The sequence below is a fragment of the Leucoraja erinacea genome, unplaced genomic scaffold (assembly GCF_028641065.1).
Source record: "Leucoraja erinacea ecotype New England unplaced genomic scaffold, Leri_hhj_1 Leri_1213S, whole genome shotgun sequence".
NCBI classification, from domain to species: Eukaryota; Metazoa; Chordata; class Chondrichthyes; order Rajiformes; family Rajidae; genus Leucoraja; species Leucoraja erinaceus.
In genome coordinates, this window is record NW_026575466.1 from 6,865 (window position 1) to 30,819 (window position 23,955).

General features: G+C 47.0%; 1 protein-coding gene across 2 annotated transcripts; it reads right to left on the reverse strand.

Moving 5' to 3' along the window:
* Positions 1-6,183: 6,183 nt before the first annotated feature.
* LOC129715513 (NACHT, LRR and PYD domains-containing protein 3-like) lies at positions 6,184-23,114 on the reverse strand. 2 transcript variants are annotated; one of them, XM_055665384.1, is made up of 13 exons: positions 21,352-23,114; positions 19,745-19,831; positions 19,422-19,589; positions 19,156-19,253; positions 17,691-17,857; positions 15,329-15,500; positions 15,164-15,229; positions 9,589-11,326; positions 8,065-8,151; positions 7,739-7,909; positions 7,413-7,583; positions 7,090-7,257; positions 6,184-6,909 (listed from the first exon to the last, which is right to left on the reverse strand). In XM_055665384.1, exons 1-13 carry the CDS (start codon positions 23,097-23,099, stop codon positions 6,768-6,770), a joined length of 4,983 nt encoding a protein of 1,660 aa, XP_055521359.1. In that variant the 5' UTR covers positions 23,100-23,114; the 3' UTR covers positions 6,184-6,767. The 2 variants fall into 2 exon arrangements, with proteins under 2 accessions (XP_055521359.1, XP_055521360.1); XM_055665385.1 differs by lacking the exon at positions 7,739-7,909 and having other exon boundaries at positions 6,186-6,909.
* Positions 23,115-23,955: the final 841 nt, after the last annotated feature.

Below are 23,955 nucleotides of genomic sequence, written 5' to 3' on the forward strand. Positions count from 1 at the left end.
AGAAACAACAGGTGCAGTAGAGGCCATTCGGCCCTTCGAGCCTGCACCATTCGCCATTCAATATGATCATGGCTGATCATCCAACTCAGTATCCCATCCCTGCCTTCTCTCCATACCCCCTGATCCCCTTAGCCACAAGGGCCACATCTAACTCCCTTAAATATAGCCAATGAACTGTGGCCTCAACTACTACCCTCTGTGGCAGAGAGTTCCAGAGATTCACCACTCTCTGTGTGAAAAAAAAAGTTCTTCTCATCTCGGTTTTAAAGGATTTCCCCCTTATCCTTAAGCTGTGACCCCTTGTCCTGGACTTCCCCAACATCGGGAACAATCTTCCTGCATCTAGCCTGTCCAACCCCTTAAGAATTTTGTAAGTTTCTATAAGATCCCCTCTCAATCTCCTAAATTCTAGAGAGTATAAACCAAGTCTATCCAGTCTTTCTTCATAAGACAGTCCTGACATCCCAGGAATCAGTCTGGTGAACCGTCTCTGCACTCCCTCTATGGCAATAATGTCCTTCCTCAGATTTGGAGACCAAAAAACTGTACGCAATACTCCAGGTGTGGTCTCACCAAGACCCTGTACAACTGCAGTAGAACCTCCCTGCTCCTCATGGTGTCCTTATCTAAATCTTCACATCACTGCTCTGCTATCAATTATTCCAATCGTCAATCTAAACGACCCGACCTGTCATTCTTTAGGTTCCCCAATAAAAAAGAAAGGTGAGAAAATATTTTTATTATTTTCAGTCGATATTCTATGGTGAGAATGTTATTTTCTGTTCTCCCATCAACGGCCATTGGGAAACTGGGTTTGTCGGTACATTAGAAAGTTATTAGACTTATTTTTAATAGATCTTTACTTACCATAATAATAAAGACAATTTTAACACTTCTGTACGTTTTTGGTTTTTATCTTGTAAGGGATTGGTCTCCACAATATGGCCCGCGGGACACATTAGGCCCAGTGACCACAGGATTTTCGAGCTCAGATTCAAGTCCGAGAATGGGCGGCTGTTACCCGTTATATCCCTCGAATTGTCAAGACATCACAAGCAAAGATCACAAGCCCGCCGTGAAGAAGGGTGCAATCAAATATACAACTGTGCTCTATCATCTTTGGGTGCAATGGTGGGTCGGGGGGTTCGGTGGCGGTGGCCGCAATCAAAGATACTAGAGGAGCTCTGCTCTATAATCTTTGGTCGGAATGGGACGGCTGCACGTTATAATGTGCTATCGTTCCACTCTCCCTCTCCCCCTTCTCCCTGTCCCCCTTTTCCCTCTCCCCCCTTTTCCCTCTCCCCCCCCTTTTCCCTCTCCCCCCTCTCCCTCCCCCTCCCCCTTCTCCCTCTTCCCCCTCCCCTCCCCCTCTCCCCCCCTTCTCCCTCTCCCCCCTTCCCCTCTCTTCTCTCGATCTCTCTCCCCTCCTCTCGATCTCTCGCTCCCCTCTCTTCTCTCGATCTCTCTCCCCCTCTCTTCTTTCGATCTCCCTCCCTTCCCTCTCTCCCTCCCTTACCTCTTCGTGAGAGTTGGCAGCTCTGCTATGCCTTGGGTCCAAAAGAGGATAGAAAGAAAATACTTAATGGTCTTTGTAAGAAGATTTTAATAAGCTCTTCTACATTTAAGGTAAATTGACATTAATATGGCAAAAAGCATCTTCAATATACAGGTCTCTCCACACAACTGAAAACAATAGCATTTAAGTGATATATCATCCATTGTTCAGGCAAGTAGCACTAGGTTACAATAAACTTCCTACATATTCCAGGAATGCATCTCATAAAAATGGGAGAGGCTTAAATGCATTGTAAAATCATAAATCCATGTTGACTTGGACTAATCCTTTTACTGCTATCCAAATGCCCCATTATTACATCTTTAATAATTGACTCCAGCATCTTTCACACCACCAAAGTCAGGCTAACTGGTCTGTAATTCCCCGTTTTCTCTCTCGCTCCTTTCTTGAAAAGTGGGATAGCATTAGCTATCCTCCAATCCACAGGAACTGATCGTAAATCTATTGATCGTTGGAAAATGATCATATGTATAAATATATCTGTATGTGTATATATGTATGTATGTGTATATATGCATGTATATGTATATATATATGTATGTATATATGTTTATATGTGTGTATGTATGCATATAAATGTATCCATATGTATGCGTGTATTTGTATGTGCATATGTATGTGTATACATATGTATGTATGTGTATATATGTATGTGTGTATATATGTATGTGTATATATATATGTGTGTATATATATGTGTGTGTATATATATATATATGCATATATATATTATTACTATATAATTATATATATAATTGCCTTTATGGTTTATGTATATCATCTTACAAGACAAATAAATTAATAGTGATTATTTAAATCAAAGTTGCTTCTGATCCATGAGAATAAACTTAATTATCTCTAACTTGCCTCTCACACACAGACACACATTCATATAAATATATGAAATATGTATACGTTAAATTTAATTTTGTGCAGTGTGTGTTAAAGCAATACAAGGGAAACTGCACAATACAATGCAAGGGAAACTACGCAAAGGAGGGGGCTGTTCCCGCTACAAGATACTCGAGGATCTTTGCTTTGGATCAAAGATTATAGCGGAGCTCTATAATCTTTGCTTTGGATCACAGCGGGTGGCATACCGGAAGTCGCGTGTCGCATTAAAAAATGGCGGCCGTGACGTTCCGTCACGTACTACATGTCAGTCCATTGGATTTCGGAGGAGTGGTCTATCTTGCTCCTCTAGGATCTTTGGACAGAACTCTTCCAGATGTCTTCAGCAACACTAAGCATTTTGGTGCCCCCCTGCCAGTACAGGCCTCAGTGACTGAGCTGCCAGCCCAAAAATCCATTCCGCCCACAAACTCCATACTAGCCCTCTGGAAACCAGTACCTTTGGCCCAACATACTAGCTCAACAGAAATATGAAGGGAAATGTCAAAGGTTTCCTGAAGGATGGAACATCGCCCAAGAATGTTGTCATTAATAGCGTGCTTCGTTGAATGATGACTTCTGAGATAAATTCTCAGATTTTCCTTCTTAAAATTTGACCGCTGACTTTCTGTATATTAAAATTGTGTCTTTTTATCAACAGGAAATAGTCATCAGGAGGCAGTGAGCAGCAGAACACAACAAGACGCAACAAGTAAAAACTTAATAAATTACATCTTTAAAATTTAAATTGTTCTTATATTTTAAGAGTCATTCACATTTTAAACTTTAATAAAACCTTTTTGCACTTTTAATGCTCTGTGTTCTTCATCACAATAGAACCTAATAGGCAGGAATGGCTGCTCTGTGGGAGAGCCACTAAGAGTGCATGGGGGGGGAGGTTGTTTGGAGATGCACTGAATGTGTGGGTGGGAGGGGAATGGCAAGGAGCAGAGTGGGGGGGGGGGGGGGGGGAAGGTAGGTGGGGTGACTGAGCGAACTGCCAGCGTACCAGGCGTGAGTGACTGCACTGCCAGCCCACCAGCCGTGAGTTAGTGAACTGCCAGCCCAATAATCCATTAAGTCCACCCTCTCCCCCTTCTCTCTCTTACTGTCTGTCACCTGTTTTGGGCACAATTTCTGGCAGTTTCTTAGCCGCCAGCCTGCCAGGTCCGAGTGACTGTACTGCCAGGCTTCAGTGATTGAGCTGCCAGCCCAAAAATCCATTCGGCCCACAAACTCCATACTAGCCCTCTGGAAACCAGTACCTTCGGCCCAAAACACTCATACTAGCGCAACAAAAAGCCCCCCCTCCCACTGGCCAGCAATATTGGAATTGCTGCAGATGTGGAATATTGTGTTGGGTGTCCAGCCCTCCCGTGTGATGCTGGGACCCAACGGGTCCCACTTAGTCTAGTACACCCCCCTATAAGTGTTGCTACCCCTTTCCCATTTCTCAGTTCCACCCAAATAGCCTCCCTAGACGAGCCCTCTAATCTATCCTGCCAAAGCACTGCTGTAATATCTTCCCTGATAAGCAATGCAACACCTCCACCTCTTGCCCCTCCAATTCTATCACACCTGAAGCAACAAAATCCTGGAATATTTAGTTTCCAATCACAGCCCTCCTGCAACCATGTTTCACTGATCGCCACAACATCATACTTCCAGGTGTCAATCCAGGCTCTAAGTTCATCCACCTTTCTTACAATGCTCCTAGAATTAAAATATGCACATTTAAGAAACCCACCATCTCTTATTCTGTTTATTTTCTTTTTCTTCTCTCTCCCCTACATTTTGGGTCAGAGTTCTACCATTCTCTGCCCCCTGCTTCACACACTGACTGCTAGCTTTCCCAATTTGAGTCCCTCCCCCCAACCATACTAGTTTAAAGTCTCCCCAGTAGCCTTTGCAAATCTCCCCGCCAGGATATTGGTCCCCCTCGAGCTCAGTGCAACCCCTCCTTTCTGTACAGGTCGCACCTTCCCCAAAAGAGGTCCCAATGATCCAGAAACTTGAATCCATACCCACTGCACCAGTCCCTCATCCACTCATTTATCCTCCACCTCGCTCCATTTCTACTCTCACTGTCGCGTGGCACAGGCAGTAATCCTGAGATTATTACCTTTGCAGTCCTCCTCCTTAACTCTCTCCCTAACTCCCTAAATTCTTCTTTCAGGACCTCTTCTCTTTTTTTACCTATGTCGTTGGTACCTATATGTACCACCTCAGGCTCCTCTCCCTCCCATTTCAGGATATCTTGGACACGTTCAGACACATCCCTGACCCTGGCACCAGGGAGGCAAACTACCATCCGGGTCTCCTGTCTGCGTCCACAGAATCGCCTATCCGACCCCCTGACTATAGAGTCCCCTATTACAATTGCCCTCCTCTTCTTTTCCTTACCCTTCTGAGCAACAGGACCGGTCTTTGTGCCAGAGGCCCGGCCGCTGTCGCTACCCCCAGGTAGGCTGTCTCCCCCACCCTTACTCAAGCATGAGTACTTATTTTCAAGGGGTACTCACCAGCCACCGGGGTACTCACCAGTCCCTGCCTCTGCCCACTGCCCTTCCTAACTGTACCCAGTTTTCTGTCTCCCGTGGTCTTGGAGTGACCACCTCCCTGTAACTCCTTTCTATGACCTCCTCGCTCTCCCTGAGCAGACAGAGGTCATCGAGTTGCTGCTCCAGGTTCCTAACACGGTCCCTTAGGAGCCCCATCTCGACGCACCTGGCGCAGATGTGGACGTCTGGAGGGCACTCAGACTCCATGACCTCCCACATCTGACATCCAGAACAGTAAACTGCCCTGGCCCTCATTCAAATACAATAAAGCCTTACCCGGGATACAAGCCAATACTCTTAAATTCTGCCTTCCAGATCCATCATTTATCTTCCAGATCTTGTAGCTTTCCCATCTTTCTGTTTCCTTAACAGTCAGTTTTGATCTTGTCGTATCCTTTAGAGCTAGTATCAAACTTCTCTTGTAGCTTTTTCTCAATAATCCCCACTTGATCTCTGAATTAAAGTCCTCCTCTATTTCTTCCACACGTTTCCGTAGACTATTCATTTGCTGAATCACTGCATCATTTCCATGTTTAAAATTTTTAGGCAAATGTTTTCTCCTGTGCATTGTTCCCGTCGTATCATTTTCGCAATGTCTTTGGTAATGTATTTAGTAACTGTGGCTTCTACTGATTGTTTCAGTTGTTCCATCTGTGCTTTTTTATTTTTTTTCATTTTAATTTTATTTATTAGAAGTACGATAAAGTGGTACCTCTTTTTCATGGTCCAAATATTTGTTAACATGATAAATTCTATGTACAAATTCATTTTTTATTTAAAAGAAATAAGGGTGAGAAGGTTAAAAGAAAGTAGTAGTACGTGTAGTGTGTAAAAAGAGAAAGAGATAGTAAGGAAGAAAAGTAAGAAAGAAAAAGGAGCAAGAGAGAGATGAGCAAATAGGAACTGAGTGTTTATATTGTTGACCATCTTTCACCCAGACCTGAAACAGTTGGTTTTTATGATTCTGTTGCACCACATGAATCCAAGAAGTCAATAAATGGAGACCAACTCGTTAAGAATTGGTCTGGTTTAGCTATTAGGAGGAATCGCATTTCTTCAAGATGTGCTGTGTCCAACATATTTATAATCCACATTTTGAGCGTTGGTATGGGTTAAATTTCCAAAATAATAATAATAATAATAATGATGTTTATTTATATAGCACTTTTCAACAAAACCAGTATTTGAACCAAAGTGCTTTACAGAGATTGATTAAATTAATTGAACAGATCAAATGTCAATAAATCCATACAAAACAAAAAAGAGAAAAAGAAAAAAAGACACAGAACAGTACACTATAGAAATCAACATGAAACGTCCCCCCATAGCAGAATTCACTGTGAGGGAAGGCACTAAAAATATCCAGTTCTCCCCCTCATAGTCCACCCGAGGTCGGGGCCTATATCTGGCCTCCTCAGCCAACCCGGTGTTTTCAGGCCCTCTTTCCGCGAAGCTGGATCATCGGCGTCTGGTGAACGTAAGTATAAGTTATTTTGCTATTATTAACCCATAATTAAAAAATGAATTTTGACACGTGTTTAGTTTGTTCCCATCTCCCGTTACTCCAAGTATAATCATTTCAGTGTTAGGTTCCACTTTTGTCTTGAATAATTTTGCAAATATATCAAAAATGTCACACCTAAATTTATGAAGTTCCATCTGTGCCTTTGAAGCCATTTCAGTAGTCAGCTTCTTCTTCAGAACTTTCTGCTGCTGTTTGCAGAGTTTTAACAAGTTCGTTAAGGTCTTGTAGCAGGCCTTGCAGATCTCTTATGGTATACATCCGTAGCTGATCTCATGGCCACACACAGTCCACGTCTGGTTCCCTCCAGACACGTCAGCTGGTTCTCTCCATCTTTACTGAAATTATTCACCATCAGCCTGAAACAAGTGGAGGAATAAAGAGGAAATAAACAGATGAAACAACAGTGTCAATAACAGGGACTGGGGTTAATATTTCAACAACATTTACAGAACAGAATCACAGGAGAAAGAAGCCCGCGGATGGATGGATGGATCCCCTGATATTTTATCACATTAAACATTAACACAAACACTCACTCGATCAGCTCCAGACTCGGGCGGTTCAGTATGAGGCTGCGGAGAGCGGGGACACATCGGTCTGTGAGGGAGTTGAATGACAGCCCCAGCTCCGTCAGTGAGGAGTTTGTACTGAGAGCGGAGACGAGATCCTCGGCTCCAGAATCTGTGAGACCGACACTGTGCAGCCTGGAGATGAGAGAGAGTGAGGGTGAGGGACAGAGAGAGACAGGAGACGGTGCAAATCCCCAGTGTTTATCAGTGACACAATTACTGATCATATTAATGTTCAGTGTCAGACACCCAGTGAGTGTAAACACAATCTCTCACAGTCTGGGACTTACCGCAGTGTCTGTATTTTACAGTCCGGGTTCCTCAGAGCCGCAGACACCAGTTTCACTCCGGAATCTCCCAGTTCATTCCCACTCAGGTCCAGCTCCGTCAGTGAGTGGTTTGTACTGAGAGCGGAGGCGAGATCCTCGGCTCCAGAATCTGTGAGACCGACACTGTTCAGCCTGGAGATGAGAGAGAGTGAGGGTGAGGGACACAGAGAGACAGGAGACGGTGCAAATCCCCAGTGTTTATCAGTGACACAATTACTGATCATATTAATGTTCAGTGTCAGACACCCAGTGAGTGTAAACACAATCTCTCACAGTCTGGGACTTACCCCAGTATCTGTATTTTACAGTCCGGGTTCCCCAGAGCCGCAGACACCAGTTTCACTCCGGAATCTCCCAGGTCATTCCCACTCAGGTCCAGCTCCATCACCGTGTGGTTTGTACTGAGAGCGGAGGCGAGATCCTCGGCTCCAGAATCTGTGAGACCGATCTCCATCATCCTGGAGATGAGAGAGAGTGAGGGTGAGGGACACAGAGAGACAGGAGACGGTGCAAATCCCCAGTGTTTATCAGTGACACAATTACTGATCATATTAATGTTCAGTGTCAGACACCCAGTGAGTGTAAACACAATCTCTCACAGTCTGGGACTTACCACAGTGACTGGATTTTACAGTCCGGGTTCCTCAGAGCCGCAGACACCAGTTTCACTCCGGAATCTCCCAGGTTGTTGTTTTCCAGTCTAAACACAAACAGAGTAAGAATCAAACGGATATAAACCCCGGGGCTGAGATAGATAACTTCTCCCCAACGGATATTTATGGAAACACATCAGCACATCTATACTATTACTAAAAGTCTCATCTTGACCACTTCCGGCCAACGTTGTAAATACATTTTAGAAAAAAACGCATTAATGATCAGAGGGAGAGGGGATATAGACAATTTTTGAAAATGTTCCTCTTGTTTTTCCTACAGATCTAAATAATGAAGGAGGATAAAGGACTTTGATAGTCGATCCTGGATCTCACAGGGAGCCAATGAAGGGAGAAAAACACTGGGGCCAGGTGAAACGCACATGCGCGCGCGCACACACACACACATACACCTGAGTGATTGAGCTTCCAGCCCACCAGGCCTGAGTGACTGAGCTGCCAGCCCACCAGCCCTCAGTGACTGAGCTGCCAGCCCACCATGCCCGAGTGACTGAGCTGCCAGTCCACCTGGCATGAGCGAATGAGGTGCCAGCCCACCAGCCGTGAGTGAGTCAACTGCCAGCCCACCAGCCACGATGGACCTTGATATCAATCCTGGATCTCACAGGGAGCCAATGAAGGGAGAAAAATACGGTGGTGAGGTGAGTGCGTACAGACAGGGGGAAACTACAAGAGAGGGGAGAGAGACAATTTCTGACATTTTTCCTCTTTTTAGTTTTCTACAGATCTAAAACACTGAAGGAGGGTAAAGCAACTTGATAGTCTATCCTGGATCTCACAGGGAGCCAATGAAGGGAGAAAACACTGGGGTGAGGTGACACGCGCACGCACAACCGAGTGGCTGAGCTACCAGCCCACCCGCCCTGAGTGACTGAGCTGCCAGCCCACCAGGCCTGAGTGACTCAGCTGCCAGCCCACCAGGCCTGAGTGACTGAGCTGCCAGCCCACCAGGCCTGAGTGACTCAGCTGCCCACCAGGCCTGAGTGACTCAGCTGCCAGCCCACCAGGCCTGAGTGACTCAGCTGCCAGCCCAAGAATCCATTTGGCCCACAATGTCCATTCCAGCCCTCTGGAAACCAGTCCCCACAGCTCCAGAAAGCCCCCCCCCCCTCCCCCCACTGGCCAGCAATATTGGGATTGGTGGAGAGGTGGAATATTGCGTTGGGGGACCAGCCCTCCCGTGTGAACATGAGACCCAACGGGTCCCACAGTCTAATTATTGAATAAATCTCCGTTGTTGTGGTGTTTGGTGACTTTCCCCATTTATTCTCATTACCCGACGACCAGGAAATGTTCCCCGTGCAGAGAACGGCGGCAACTCACCTGACCCAGTGCGGGGTAAAATAGGAGGGATCCCCCCCCCACACCCATCCCCGCTCGGCCCCATAGAAGGGGCGCTGGATGGAATAACAAAATATTGAAACAATTTTATAGTTCAGTGTTAGCGTCAAACAGACAGTTACCCCAAGTCCTGACACTTGTGCAGAGCCGGTCCCAGCCGCTGGAGACCTTCACACTGAATGCGGCAGTGCCATAGATTGAGGTGTTTGATTGTATCACAGAGCCTGATGGCATGAGACAGGACCGCACAGTCAATCGGGTTCAGTCCCAGAAAACAAAATGAAAGTGATCCCACAGATCCCAGTGTCTGCTGAGCCAGTAGAGGATTTTGAGACTCAAACAGGTAGTGCAGCGTGTTCAGGAGGCTCCGTTTACCAGCGTCACTCCTTGTGTTTCCAGCCCAGCGTTTAACCTCCTCCTTCACCCAGTCAATCACTCGGCAGATTGTTTGATGAGGGAATTTACCCAGAAACTCCTCCAGGATCCAAGCTGTCCGTGGGGAGGAGAGACCAGCGACAAAACGGAGAAACACTTCAAATCGCCCGTCTGTCATGCCATGGGCTTCAATGAGGAGTGTCGTGATATCCCCGCGATCTACAGTCATGAATTGTGCGAGTGCGGCTACAAACTCTTGGATGGTGAGGTGCGGGAAGGTGTACACCACGCTCCGGGCTGAATCCTCTCTCTCCAAAAGTTCCATCAGGAACCCGGACAGGAACTGGGAAGGCTGCAGATTGTATTCGATCAAATCTCCATCTGTGAACACAATGTTCTTCTCAGCCACTCCAGTGAAGGCCATCTGACCAACCCTCAGTAACACCTCACGGAGGCTCTCAATCTCACGGCCGTGGTTTTTCAGGATGTTGTAAATAAAGTAGCAATATAGTTGTGTGATGGTCTTGGGAACTCGCTGCGGGTCCCGGTGTGTTTGTGTGAAGAAGGGGCCCAGTGTCAGGACAAGGATCCAGCAGTAGGAGGGGTTGTAGCTCATGGTGTACAGGATCTCGTTCTCCTTCACATGTTTGAAAACAGCTGCTGCCACCGTCTGATCTTCAAAATACCTGGTGAAATATTCCTTCCGTTCCTCACCAACAAATCCCAGGATTTCAGCCCAGACACTGATCTTTGCCTTTTCCAGTAAATGTAACGCAGTGGGGCGGGTGGTCACTAGCACTGAACACCCTGGGAGCAGCTTGTGCTGGATTAAACTGTACACAATGTCAGACACTTCACACCACCACTCGGGATCTGGGCACTGGTGCTTAGGTTCTGTGTCTCTCCGACTGTCAGCAAAATCGATTCTGCCCTTGAATTCATCCAGACCGTCGAATATAAACAGCAATCCCTCTGGGTTCTTCCAGACCTCTCCCAGGATATTCCCAAAGTAAGGATATTGCTCCAGAATCAGTTCCTTCAGGGTTATTCTGTGTTTAATCATGTTCAAATCCCGGAATTTGAAACTGAAGACAAACTGGAAGTGTGGGTATATTTTCCCCGTGGCCCAGTCATGAACAATCTTTTGCACCATTGTTGTTTTTCCGATCCCCGCGACTCCGGCTACTGATGCTGAACTCCCAGATCCGGATTTACTCCGGGAAAAGCTGCTGTGGAACAATTGATCAGTCCTGATTTTTTCCAGTTTTCCCCGGAGATGTTTCTCTTGCCATTCCTCATGGTCCCGGCCTCTTGCCAGCAGCTCATGTTCCACCAGTGTCCGATCTCGAACAGTGGAGATGATTGTGAGCTCAGCGTATCGATCAAGCAGCAGGAAATCCTTAACCTTCTCGTTCATCAGGATGGTGTTCACGCTCAGTGTTTCAGTCTGTGTCTGCAGAGTCTCCTTGTGTTTCTGATGAACATCTGGCACGGGAACAGGCAGATAATGGACACAATGTTAGGTGGCTCAACTCAAACCTCAACATTAAAATCTACAAGAATGAGTCCAATGATCCTGAATTAAATCAATTCACTGACGGATTTCAGTGCAGTAAGGAGAAAAGAGAGAGAGAGAGAGAGAGAGAGAGAGGGGAGAGAGAGAGAGGGTGGGGGAGAGAGAGGAGGAGAGTCTAGGTAGAGTAGAAGGGAGAGAGAGAGAGAGAGAGAGGGAGAGGGAGAGGGAGAGGGGAGAGGGGAGAAGGGAGAGAGGGAGAGAGGAGAGGAGAGGAGGAGGGGGAGAGGGGGGGGGAGGGGGAGAGGGAGAGGGAGAGGGAGAGGGGGGGAGGGGGAGGGGGGGGGGGGGGGGGGGGGGGGGGAGGGGGGGGGGGGGGGGGGGGGGGGGGGGGGGGGGGGGGACAGGGGGAGGGGGGGAGGGGGGATAGCAGCACATTTGAAAGTGGTGAAAATGTCAGCATGGATTTATGAAAGGTAAATCATGTCTGACGAATCTGATAGAATTTTTCGAGGATGTAACTAGTAGAGTGGATAAGGGAGAACCAGTGGATGTGGTGTATCTGGATTTCAGAAGGCTTTCGACAAGGTCCCACATAAGAGATTAGTATACAAACCTAAAGCACACGGCATTGGGGGTTCAGTATTGATGTGGATAGAGAACTGGCTGGCAAACAGGAAGCAAAGAGTAGGAGTAAACGGGTCCTTTTCACAATGGCAGGCAGTGACTAGTGGGGTACCGCAAGCCTCAGTGCTGGGACCCCAGCTATTTACAATATATATTAATGATCTGGACAAGGGAATTGAAGGCAACATCTCCAAGTTTGCGGATGACACGAAGCTGGGGGGCAGTGTTAGCTGTGAGGAGGATGCTAGGAGGCTGCAAGGTGACTTGGATAGGTTGGGTGAGTGGGCAAATGCATGGCAGATGCAGTATAATGGGGATAAATGTGAGGTTATCCATTTTGGTGGCAAAAACAGGAAAGCAGAATATTATCTAAATGGTGGCCGATTGGGAAAGGGGGAGATGCAGCGAGACCTGGGTGTCATGGTACACCAGTCATTGAAGGTAGGCATGCAGGTGCAGCAGCCAGTAAAGGGGAATGGTATGTTAGCATTCATAGCAAAAGGATTTGAGTATAGGAGCAGGGAGGTTCTACTGCAGTTGTACAGGGTCTTGGTGAGGCCACACCTGGAGTATTGCGTACGGTTTTGGTCTCCAAATCTGAGGAAGGACATTATTGCCATAGAGGGAGTACAGAGAAGGTTCACCAGACTGATTCCTGGTATGGCAGGACTTTCATATGAAGAAAGAATGGATAGACTCACTAACTAAAATTTGCCCTCGGTACATATTAACTGTAATATAATAATGTATGCATGTTGGTAGGTGCAATCAAAACAAAGATCTTTTTATCATTGTTGTGTTATGAATACCACAGAAAATAATATGTACTCTCAAGATCACATTTAATAGAATAATATTGCTTAAAGATATCATTATTGGACTTTGCATTTCGGAAAAGTTCCAGCTGAGAGGAAGACAGCAAAATATTGGGGTGAAAATGACTTCAGGACAGTTTGTTAGGAAAATGAAAGAAATGGTAACAGAATACTTATACAGCTGCGTGAGTATAATTTTATGGATGAGAAATTGTGTTCAACCAATTGATAACTTCTTTGACAAAGTAACTAGCATGTTAGATAACAAGGAAGCCAATGGGTGTAGCACATTTTGTTATACAAAATTGGTCCGTGAAGTGCCCCATAAAAGATTACCGCATTAGATAAGCACCTGTGGACTTGAACGTAATAGGTTAAGTCCAGGGGGTCGGATATGGGGCTTTATGTGTGGGCCAGATATATTGTCAGTGCAGAGGGGCTAGGAGCAAGGCCAAGTGTGCATCCAGAGTCAAGGTCTGGAATAGTACTAGGTGTGCAGTCAAAGCTGGGACCAGGGGAGTGTCCAGCATTGGAAAGCTAAGCAGGCAAGCAGCTATGATCAGGGTAGAATAGGGGGCCAGGTGTAAGGCTGGACTCAAGGTCATGAATGAGAGAAGGTATGCAACTGGAGTCAGGGTCAGCAGTAGTACCCGGTGTGCAGTGAGACCCAGGTTGGTCAACATGGGCCAAGTGTTTGATTATAATCTGATATCCATACATGAATATGCTAAGATCATTCATGTGCTGTTGGTCAGAGCCTGGGCTCTACTGTGGAATGTAATTAGAAATGTAATTTAGCCTAATCTTATTCATAGCTAATCCAATTTAAAGCATAAATACTGCATTCAAGTGGTAGTTAAAAGACTCGCTACAGTGTGCACCAGATTGCACAATTTCAAGCTGAAAAATGCAGAAGCTCCGTACCAATGGGAGGGGGGGACACACCCTCCTCCCAACCCCTCTCCCCTCCTTGGTCTCTCGCAATTTCTCACTCCCAACTCTCACCCAATGTTGGCAGCCCTGGAGGGGGGGCTAGAGGAGAGGGAGGGCGAGAGAGAGAGGGGGAGAGTGAGGGGGGGAGAGAGGCATCACACTGCACACACATTCTCTCTGGGAGTGTACTGGATTTCACAGATCTCTTCCACAACCTAATACATTGCAAAACCTTGTACAATTAACGCCCGGAGGAGTTGAACTAATGCAGTGTAATGTTTCCAGTGTATGTCAGAGATCGAGTGATCTAGGAACTACTATATACCTCTTTGGTTACACTCGGACTATCCTTGATCGGACTTTTCTCGTTTTACCTTGCACTAAACATGGTAAATGGTAGCGAATTGAGGGATGCAGTTGAACAGAGGGATCTAGGAATAACTGTGCACAGTTACCTGAAGGTGGAATCTCATGTAGATAGGGTGGTAAAGAAAGCTTTTGGTATGCTAGCCTTTATAAATCAGAGCATTGAGTATAGAAGTTGGGATGTAATGTTGAAATTGTACAAGGCATTGGTGAGGCCAATTCTGGAGTATGGTGTACAATTTTGGTCGCCCAATTATAGGAAGGATGTCAACAAAATAGAGAGAGTACAGAGGAGATTTACTAGAATGTTGCCTGAGTTTCAGCAACTAAGTTACAGTGAAAGGTTGAACAAGTTAGGTCTTTATTCTCTGGAGCGCAGAAGGTTAAGGGGGGACTTGATAGAGGTCTTTAAAATGATGAGAGGGATAGACAGAGTTGACGTGGATAAGCTTTTTCCATTGAGAGTAGGGAAGATTCAAACAAGAGGACACAACTTCAGAATTAAGGGACAAAAGTTTAGGGGTAACATGAGGGGGAACTTCTTTACTCAGAGAGTGGTAGCTGTGTGGAATGAGCTTCCAGTGGAAGTGGTGGAGGCAGGTTCGATTTTATCATTTAAAAATAAATTGGATAGGTATATGGATGGGTAAGGAATGGAGGGTTATGGTCTGAGTGCAGGTAGATGGGACTAGGGGAAAATAATTGTTCGGCACGGACTTGTAGGGCCGAGATGGCCTGTTTCCGTGCTGTAATTGTTATATGGTTAAACGTTATTCCCTCATAGTTTATCTATACTGTAAATGGCTCGATTATAATCACGTATTGTCTTTCTGCTGACTGGATAACACACAACAAAAGTGTTTCACCGTGCCTCGGTACATGTGATAATACACTAAACTAAACTAAACCTGAATCTACAGACATAGAAGCAATCCATAGTGAATCCCCGTGTCAGTCTAACAATTCCTTAGCCTTTAATCTTCTGATTTCCCATTCTGCAAAGCTCTGAACAGTTTCAGTATTACATCAATTCTAACGTCATTGTGAACTGTACATTTCAACACTCACCTTCCATATTAGAGGGTAATTCAGTTAAACTTCTGGTGATGTTCATGTATTCTTGTGGATCAGGACCTGTTCAAATCAACGAGCATTCATTAAACCAGACTTGAATAACATTGTTAACTCCAGTGTTTCAATGTGATATTCAGTTCAGTGTGTTGATTTACGTACCGAGCTCCTGGATTTCTTTCAGTATTTTGTCCAGCTTTGGTAATTCATTCTGCATTTTCACAAAGGATTCCCACATCACCCGCCGGGCACGGTTGCCTTTCTCCATCACCAGACTGTGGAAGAGTATGGAACTGTCTCTGCGGTTTCCCTTTACCGCCAGCTCAGCGACACTCTGTGAAGAACAACAATGAATATATTGAGAAGTGACTGAGACAAAGCTAATGGGGAGGGAATTAGCTGTTCAGTGATGGGATATTCTGGTTGATTTGAGCATAGTGGCGGGCATTGGATTGCCTCTTCATACACCCATGACACTGTGCTGACAATCTGTGTACTCCCAGAGTCCTGACTGTGTGAATCTCGCTTCACACCTGACAGTGTCCGAGAACACAGCAGAGTACAGCACGGGAACAGGCCATTCAGGCCAATGATGGCTGTGTTGAAACTGATGTGAAATTAATCCAATTCCTTTTGGTCTCACATGGACTGTATCCCACTAGGAATGGACATGTCCAGTCCAACCTGCATTTCATCCTGCTCTGCATTTGGAAGCTATTATGTTCTTTCATCAACATTCTTACCCTCTGTGAGCCGGCATTCACTCATTGACCAGATAACTTTTATATTTCTAGGTATGTTGCAAAACCTACCTGAATCGTCGCTGAGAATCTGCCCCAGCCCGTGTGCGCGATTTTGGCGCTGTTTAGAGGGGGCGGGTTTAAAACGCGATTTTTACTAGGCTGTTCCAATCGAAGATGTTCAGCCTAGTAAATCATTAACGAAAAATCGCTGAAAGACCCCGTCGCAAAAGGTATTATTAGTTTTATAGGCCTCGAATAATAGTTATAATAGTTTTAAAATCACTCTCTCAACCCGCGACCTCTCGCAGCCCCAGGGTTTTATAAAGCAAACAATTAAAGGTATGTACCTTATTTTTACATTAAAAGGGGCTTCTTAAGACCCCTTTATACAAAGTTTACTATAGCGAGTAGTTCATTTTGGGCTCTTTATATCCCGCAGTATTTTTCTGGGCATTTGAGGGCACAAATCCAGCGCAATGTGAACGTTCTAAACCAGCGCGTTCACAGGAACCCACTAGAAAGCTGATTTAAAATGGACTTTAATTTACAGCAATTGAACACTAAATTCCTTCCATTTGGCCTATAAATTGATGTAAATGAGATTTAAAAATCATGTTTTATTGTGAATTATTTGTGAATATTATTTGGACACTTAGGCTATTTAAAAATGTTAATCATTTATTAAGAAATGGATAGATGTTTAGATCTAGTAATTGAAGTTTGAAATTAGCTACAATTGGGTAACTAACTAATTATATGCTTTAATTTCAGGTCATCCAAGTAAGATTATTTTATATTTGTTTCAGAATGGTTCAATCTATGATAACTGAAAATTTCATTCAGTTCTCTTAATTTTTAAGAAGGTTATGGGCTTTTGACTGTCCACGATCACAGCTTTTTTGTTATGTCCATAGAAAATCAATAGGGAACAAGATGCTAATTTCCGAGTATGAAAATGGCCATAACTTTTTTATTACTTGAGATATGAAAGTGAATTAGGTGTCAAATTAAACTTCTTTTTATGCTTTATCTGATGGGATAAATTGCAGACTTGATTTTTTAAATCTCAAAATTTTGTAACATTGCTAATATTTCAATACCGACCCGTTTTACCCGATCAAAGACATTCCTCTCTTGTACATCCCTCTCCTGCAGCTCACCCCCTCCTCTCACCACACATTAACTCAGCTTCTCTTCCCACAGATGCGTAAATAACCGACCTGCTGAATATTGTGTTGATATGGTAGATTTTAGCAAATGTACATGTGTTTATTTTATTTGTCAATTGAATGATAAGCGAACAGTTCAATGTCTTAGAATAATCCAGCAGGTCAGACAGCATTTCCAAAAACAGAGTTATTTTGTGCAGCACATTGTGTGTTGTTTTGTAAACCAGCATCTGAAGTTCCTTGTGCTTATGTCCAATGCCCTCTGTGGTTTCATGAACTGAACTCAATGTGACCAGTGAAACTGATGACACTTTAGAAGTATTATCGTTTACTGATTCTGGTTTACAAGTTTACTGCTTCCCTGACCGTTGTACTAAGATGCACGTGTAGGAAGAACAGCTGGATCAGAATGGAACATTCCCAGAAATCCCCAGGTCACAGGTTTTATTCCTGATACCAGATCTACAGGACACAAACTGATCAGTGATCAGTGCCTCCATTGCACTGTTCAGTGTGAGGTGAGGGGACTGTATTGGTGACTCTTCCCCCCCCCCCCCCAATGCCGTCAGTTCTGTGACAGGAAACAGAAGTCACCGTGATCCTTCCACTTACCCCGTGTTCTTGTTCATTGAAACATTCCTCCCATTTCATCGTGAAGCTGAGACGTTCAACCCTTTCTTCAATCGCCTGATTCAGTCTCTCCCCATAGAATGTTGTCAGCTGGAACAATAGGTGGTCGTTCCACTGTGTCAGGAGCTCAGAGAATGTACGCGTTAGATCTGTGTATACAAAGAGAGAAGCTAAACACAATCTGAATCAGTCCCCTTGGCTCCCGCTGAAACATTAATCCTGACTGTTCCACCCCCACCCACACACACACCCCACACTATTAGAACTGATCGAAACAGGGTTTTGGAATAAGACACAATGTGCTGCAGTAACTCAGCGGGTGAAACAGTATCTGTGGAGAATATGGATCGGTGATGTTTCAAGTCTGGACCCTTCTTCAGATGGCGGGGAAGGGAGAGACATGTGGACGAGAGGAGGGACAGGTCAAAGCCTGACAAGTAAGTGGCAAGATGAGACTTTTAGTTATATCTATATAACTAAAAGTCTCATCTTGACCACTTCCTGTCTGCGCTGCAAATTGATTTTTGAAGAAACGCTTCCCTATATCGCTGATTTTGGACATCTTACTCACAGTCCTCCACCGCTGAGGCAGCCCCGAGGATTTTTCCGATCGATGAAAAATAAAAAAGTTATGAGCGTTTCAAAATCTTGAGATCAGCTGATTGGTCCTCTCGCCTGTCAATCACCACGATGAAGGTAACGCCCCTTCCGGGGGGGGGGGGGTGTGGTCAGGACTATAAAACCCCGGATGCCTGGACGCGAGTCAGTCACTCTAGAAGATCGCGAGGGTGAGTCCACAACAAAGATTCTAATCTGTGAATCAACTGAACTGGGAGTCTGCAATGTACTTGCAATAAATGATTTGGTAGGAGGCTGAAATGCTATGAAATTGGATTTGCTGGCCTGCATTCTGCTTGAAATGCTATGAAATTGGATTTGCTGGCCTGCACTCTGCTTGAAATGCTATGAAATTGGATTTGCTGGCCTGCACTCTGCTTGAAATGCTATGAAATTGGATTTGCTGGCCTGCACTCTGCTTGAAATGCTATGAAATGGACTTGCTGGAAATGCTATGAAATTGGATTTGCTGGCCTGCACTCTGCTTGAAATGCTATGAAATTGGATTTGCTGGCCTGCACTCTGCTTGAAATGCTATGAAATTGGATTTGCTGGGGCACTCTGCTTGAAATGGGAGGGGGGGGGGGGGGGGGGGGGGGGGGGGGGGGGGAGGGGGGGAGGGGGGGGGGGGTAAAAGGGGGGGGGGGGGGGGGGGGGGGGGGGGGGGGGGGCAAATGGGCATCCCAGGGGGGGGGGGGGGGGGGGGGGGGGGGGGGTTGGGGGGAAAGGGGGGTGGGGGGGGGGTGGAGGGGGGGGGGGGGGGAGGGAGGGGGGACGGGAGGGGGGGGGAGGGGGGGGGAGCTGGAGGGGGGGGGGGGTGACATTATACCCCGAGATGTTGTCACATCCACTCTCAGTCCGGGTCTGGTTCCCCGCTGATTCTCCAGCTGGTTCCATCCATCTGCACTGAACTGATTCGCCCCCATCCTGAAACAAGTGGAGGAATAAAGAGGAAATAAACAGATGAAACAACAGTGTCAATAACAGGGACTGGGGTTAATATTTCAACAACATTTACAGAACAAAATCACAGGAGAAAGAAGCCCGCGGATCCTGTGATATTTTATCACATTAAACATTAACACAAACACTCACCTGATCTGCTCCAGACTCGGGTGGTTCAGTATGAGGCGGCAGAGAGCGGGGACAGATTGGTCTGTGAGGGAGTTGCATGCCAGGTCCAGCTCCATCAGTGAGGGGTTTGTACTGAGAGCGGAGGCGAGATCCTCGGCTCCAGAATCTGTGAGACCGACACTGTTCAGCCTGGAGATGAGAGAGAGTGAGGGTGAGGGACACAGAGAGACAGGAGACGGTGCAAATCCCCAGTGTTTATCAGTGACACAATTACTGATCATATTAATGTTCAGTGTCAGACACCCAGTGAGTGTAAACACAATCTCTCACAGTCTGGGACTTACCCCAGTCTCTGTATTTTACAGTGCGGGTTCCTCAGAGCCGCAGACACCAGTTTCACTCCGGAATCTCCCAGGTCGTTGTTTCCCAGTCTAAACACAAACAGACAGTAAAACCCCTGTCCCACGGAACGAGTTCATTCCAAGAGTTCGCCCGAGTTTGCCCTGATTCGAACTCGGAGATTTACGGTAATGGCCACTCGTTGAAAAATCTTCACGAGTCTTCCCGTGCTTACCTGTCATTAGCGAGTCTTCCCGAGTACCTGCCGTTAGCGCTAAGAGACGTCCCCGAGCTCCGACGTACCCGCCACGTACATTCTCCGTGCTTACCACGAGTTTGATTTTTTTTTAAACTCGGGAGAGCTGTTGGAATGAACTCGTACCGTGGGACAGGGCTATTAGAAACAAACTTATACAAACCCTGGCGAGGCTGAGATAGATAACTTCTCCCAAACGGATATTTATGGAAACACCTCAGCACATTATTGAATAAATCTCCGTTGTTGTGGTGTTTGGTGACTTTCACCATTTATTCTCATTCCCTGACGACCGGGAAATGTTCCCCGTGCAGAGAACGGCGGCAACATGCGCGACCCGGGGGAGGGGAGGGGCCAGGACCATCAGACCCCCCCGGGGGGGGGGGGGGGGGGAGTAGAGAGGGGGGGGGGGGGGACAGAGTAGACCACCCACCACCCACCCGGGGGGGGAGGCCAGAGTAGACCACCACCACCCATGGGGGGGGGGGGAACGGAGTAGTACCACCTGGTGACCCCACTGGGGGGGACGGAGTAAACCACCAGCCCTGACCCAGGAGGGAGTAAACCACAGGGACCTGGGGGGGGGGGGGACAGAACCAACCACCTGGGGGGGGGGGAACGGAGTAAACCACCGGTGACCTATTGGAGGGAGGGACGGAGTAAACCACCAGCAACCTGGGGGAGAGGGGAACGGAGTAAACCACCAGCAACCTGGGGGGGGGGGGGGACGGGGACGGGAAACCACCACCGGTGACCCATGGGGGGGGGGGGACGGAGTAAAAAACCACAGGGGGGACCTGGGGGAGGGGGGGGGAGTAAACCACCGGTAACCACCTGGGGGGGGGGGGGGGACGGAGTAAACCACCACCGGTGACCTGGGGGGGGGGGGGGGGACGGAGTAAACCACCACCTGGTGACCTGGGGGGGGGGGGGGGGAGGTAAACCACTGGTGACCCTGGGGGGGGGGGGGGTACCACCCAGGGACCACCAGGAACCACTGGGGGGGGGGGGGGGACGGAGTAAACCACCAGTGACCTGGGGGGGGGGGGGACGGAGTAAACCACTGGACCTGGGGGAGGGGGGAACGGAGGGGGGGGGGGGGGACAGAGCCGACCACCAGCAACCCCAGGGGGGGGGGGGGGGGACAAGAGGGGGACAGCAGAATCGAGGGACAAGAGGACAGCGAACCGACCACCGGCGAACCGAGGGGGTTAAAATAGGAGTGGGGGTGCCCCCCCCCCCCCCCCCCCCCGTGCACAGTGACGGCCGCTCGGCCCCATAGAAGGGGTGCTGGACGGAATAACAAAACAGTGAAACAATTTTACAGTTCAGTGTTAGCAACAAACGGACAGTTACCCCAAGCGCTGACACTTGTGCAGAGCCGGTCCCAGCCGCTGGAGACCTTCACACTGAATGCGGCATCTCCACAGATCGAGGTGTTTGATTGTACCACAGGGCCTGATCACATGAGACAGGACCGCACAGTCAATCGGGGTCAGTCCCAGTCCACTGAAGGAAAGTGTTTCCACAGATCCCAGTGTCTGCTGAGCCAGTGCAGGATTCTGAGACTCAAACAGGTAGTGCAGCGTGTTCAGGAGCCTCCTTTTACCAAACTCACTCCGTGCATCTCTAATCTGACGTTGAACCTCCTCCTTCACCCAGTCAATCACTCGGCAGATTGTTTCATTAGGAAATGGACCCAGAAACTCCTCCAGGACCCGAGCTGCCCGTGGGGAGGAGAGACCAGCGACAAAACGGAGAAATACTTCAAATCGCCTGTCTGTCGTGCTGTGGACTTCAGACAGGCGTTTCACGATATTCCTAGGATCTACAGTCATGAATTGTGCGAGTGCGGCTACAAACTCTTGGATGGTGAGGTGCGGGAAGGTGTACACCACGCTCCGGGCTGAATCCTCTCTCTCCAAAAGTTCCATCAGGAACCCGGACAGGAACTGGGAAGGCTGCAGATTGTATTCGATCAAATCTTCATCTGTGAACACAATGTTCTTCTTGGACACTCCCGTGAAGGCCATCTGACCAACCCTCAGTAACACCTCACGGAGGCTCTCAATCTCACGGCCGTGGTTTTTCAGTATGTTGTAAATAAAGTAGCAATATAGTTGTGTGATGGTCTTGGGAACTCGCTGCGGGTCCCGGTGTGTTTGTGTGAAGAAGGGGCCCAGTGTCTGGACAAGGATCCAGCAGTAGGAGGGGTTGTAGCTCATGGTGTACAGGATCTCGTTCTCCTTCACATGTTTGAAAACAGCTGCTGCCACTGTCTGATCTTCAAAATACCTGGTGAAATATTCCTTCCGTTCCTCACCAACAAATCCCAGGATTTCAGCCCGGACACTGATCTCTGCCTTTTCCAGTAAATGTAACGCAGTGGGGCGGGTGGTCACTAGCACTGAACACCCTGGGAGCAGCTTGTGCTGGATTAAACTGTACACAATGTCAGACACTTCACACCGGGATTCAGGATCTGCGCACTGGTGCTGAGGTTCTGTGTCTCTCCGACTGTCAGCAAAATCGATTCTGCCCTTGAATTCATCCAGACCGTCGAATATAAACAGCAATCCCTCTGGGTTCTTCCAGATCTCTCCCAGGATATTCCCAAAGTAAGGATATTGCTCCAGAATCAGTTCCCTCAGGTTTATTCTGTCTTTAATCTTGTTCAAATCCCGGAATTTGAAACTGAAGACAAACTGGAAGTGTGGGTATATTTTCCCCGTGGCCCAGTCATGAACAATCTTTTGCACCATTGTTGTTTTTCCGATCCCCGCGACTCCGGCCACTGATGCTGAACTCCCAGATCGGGATTTACTCCGGGAAAAGCTGCTGTGGAACAATTGATCAGTCCTGATTTTTTCCAGTTCTCCCCGGAGATGTTTCTCTTGCCATTCCTCATGGTCCCGGCCTCTTGCCAGCAGCTCATGTTCCACCAGTGTCCGATCTCGAACAGTGGAGATGATTGTGAGCTCAGCGTATCGATCAAGCAGCAGGAAATCCTTAACCTTCTCGTTCATCAGGATGGTGTTCACGCTCAGTGTTTCAGTCTGTGCCCGCAGAGTCTCCTTGTGTTTCTGTTGAACATCTGTGGACATAGAGATTGAAAATGAACATTGGCCAGAAAATATTTCAACAGCCCAAATGTAATTCCGAATGTGTTTGCTTTAGGCTACATTGATCACTTTATTAACAGAATGAAGACTGTTTCACGGAGCACCTAGTCCACACCTTACTCTGTAGTGGCTACGGGGCATGAATATGGGAACTTGCCTTCACTGATCAACTGAACGAGGAAACACAGTCGAGGGTAACAGTCGACAGGATCAATTACAATGTGTTGGGCTTTGCTTCGATTCGTTTAATTTAGTTTTACTTTAGGGAATTGAATGCAACATCTCCAAGTTTGCGGATGACACGTAGCTGGGGGGCAGTGTTAGCTGTGAGGAGGCTGCAAGGTGACTTGGATAGGTTGGGTGAGTGGGCAAATGCATGGTAGATGCAGTATAATGTGGATAAATGTAAGGTTGTCCACTTTGGAGGCAAAAACAGGAAAGTAGACTATTATCTAAATGGTGGCCGATTAGGAAAAGGGGAGATGCAACGAGACCTGGGTGTCATGGTACACCAGTCATTGAAAGTAGGCATGCAGGTGCAGCAGGCAGTGGAGAAAGCGAATGGTATGTTAGCATTCATAGCAAAAGGAGTTGAGTATAGGAGCAGGGAGGTTCTACTGCAGTTGGCGAGACCACACCTGGAGTATTGCGTACAGTTTTGGTCTCCTAATCTGAGGAAAGACATTGTTGCCATAGAGGGAGTGCAGAGAAGGTTCACCAGACTGATTCCTGGGATGTCAGGACTTTCATATGAAGAAAGACTGGATAGACTCGGTTTGTACTCGTTAGAATTTAGAAGATTGAGGGAGGATCTTATAGAAACTTACAAAATTCTTAA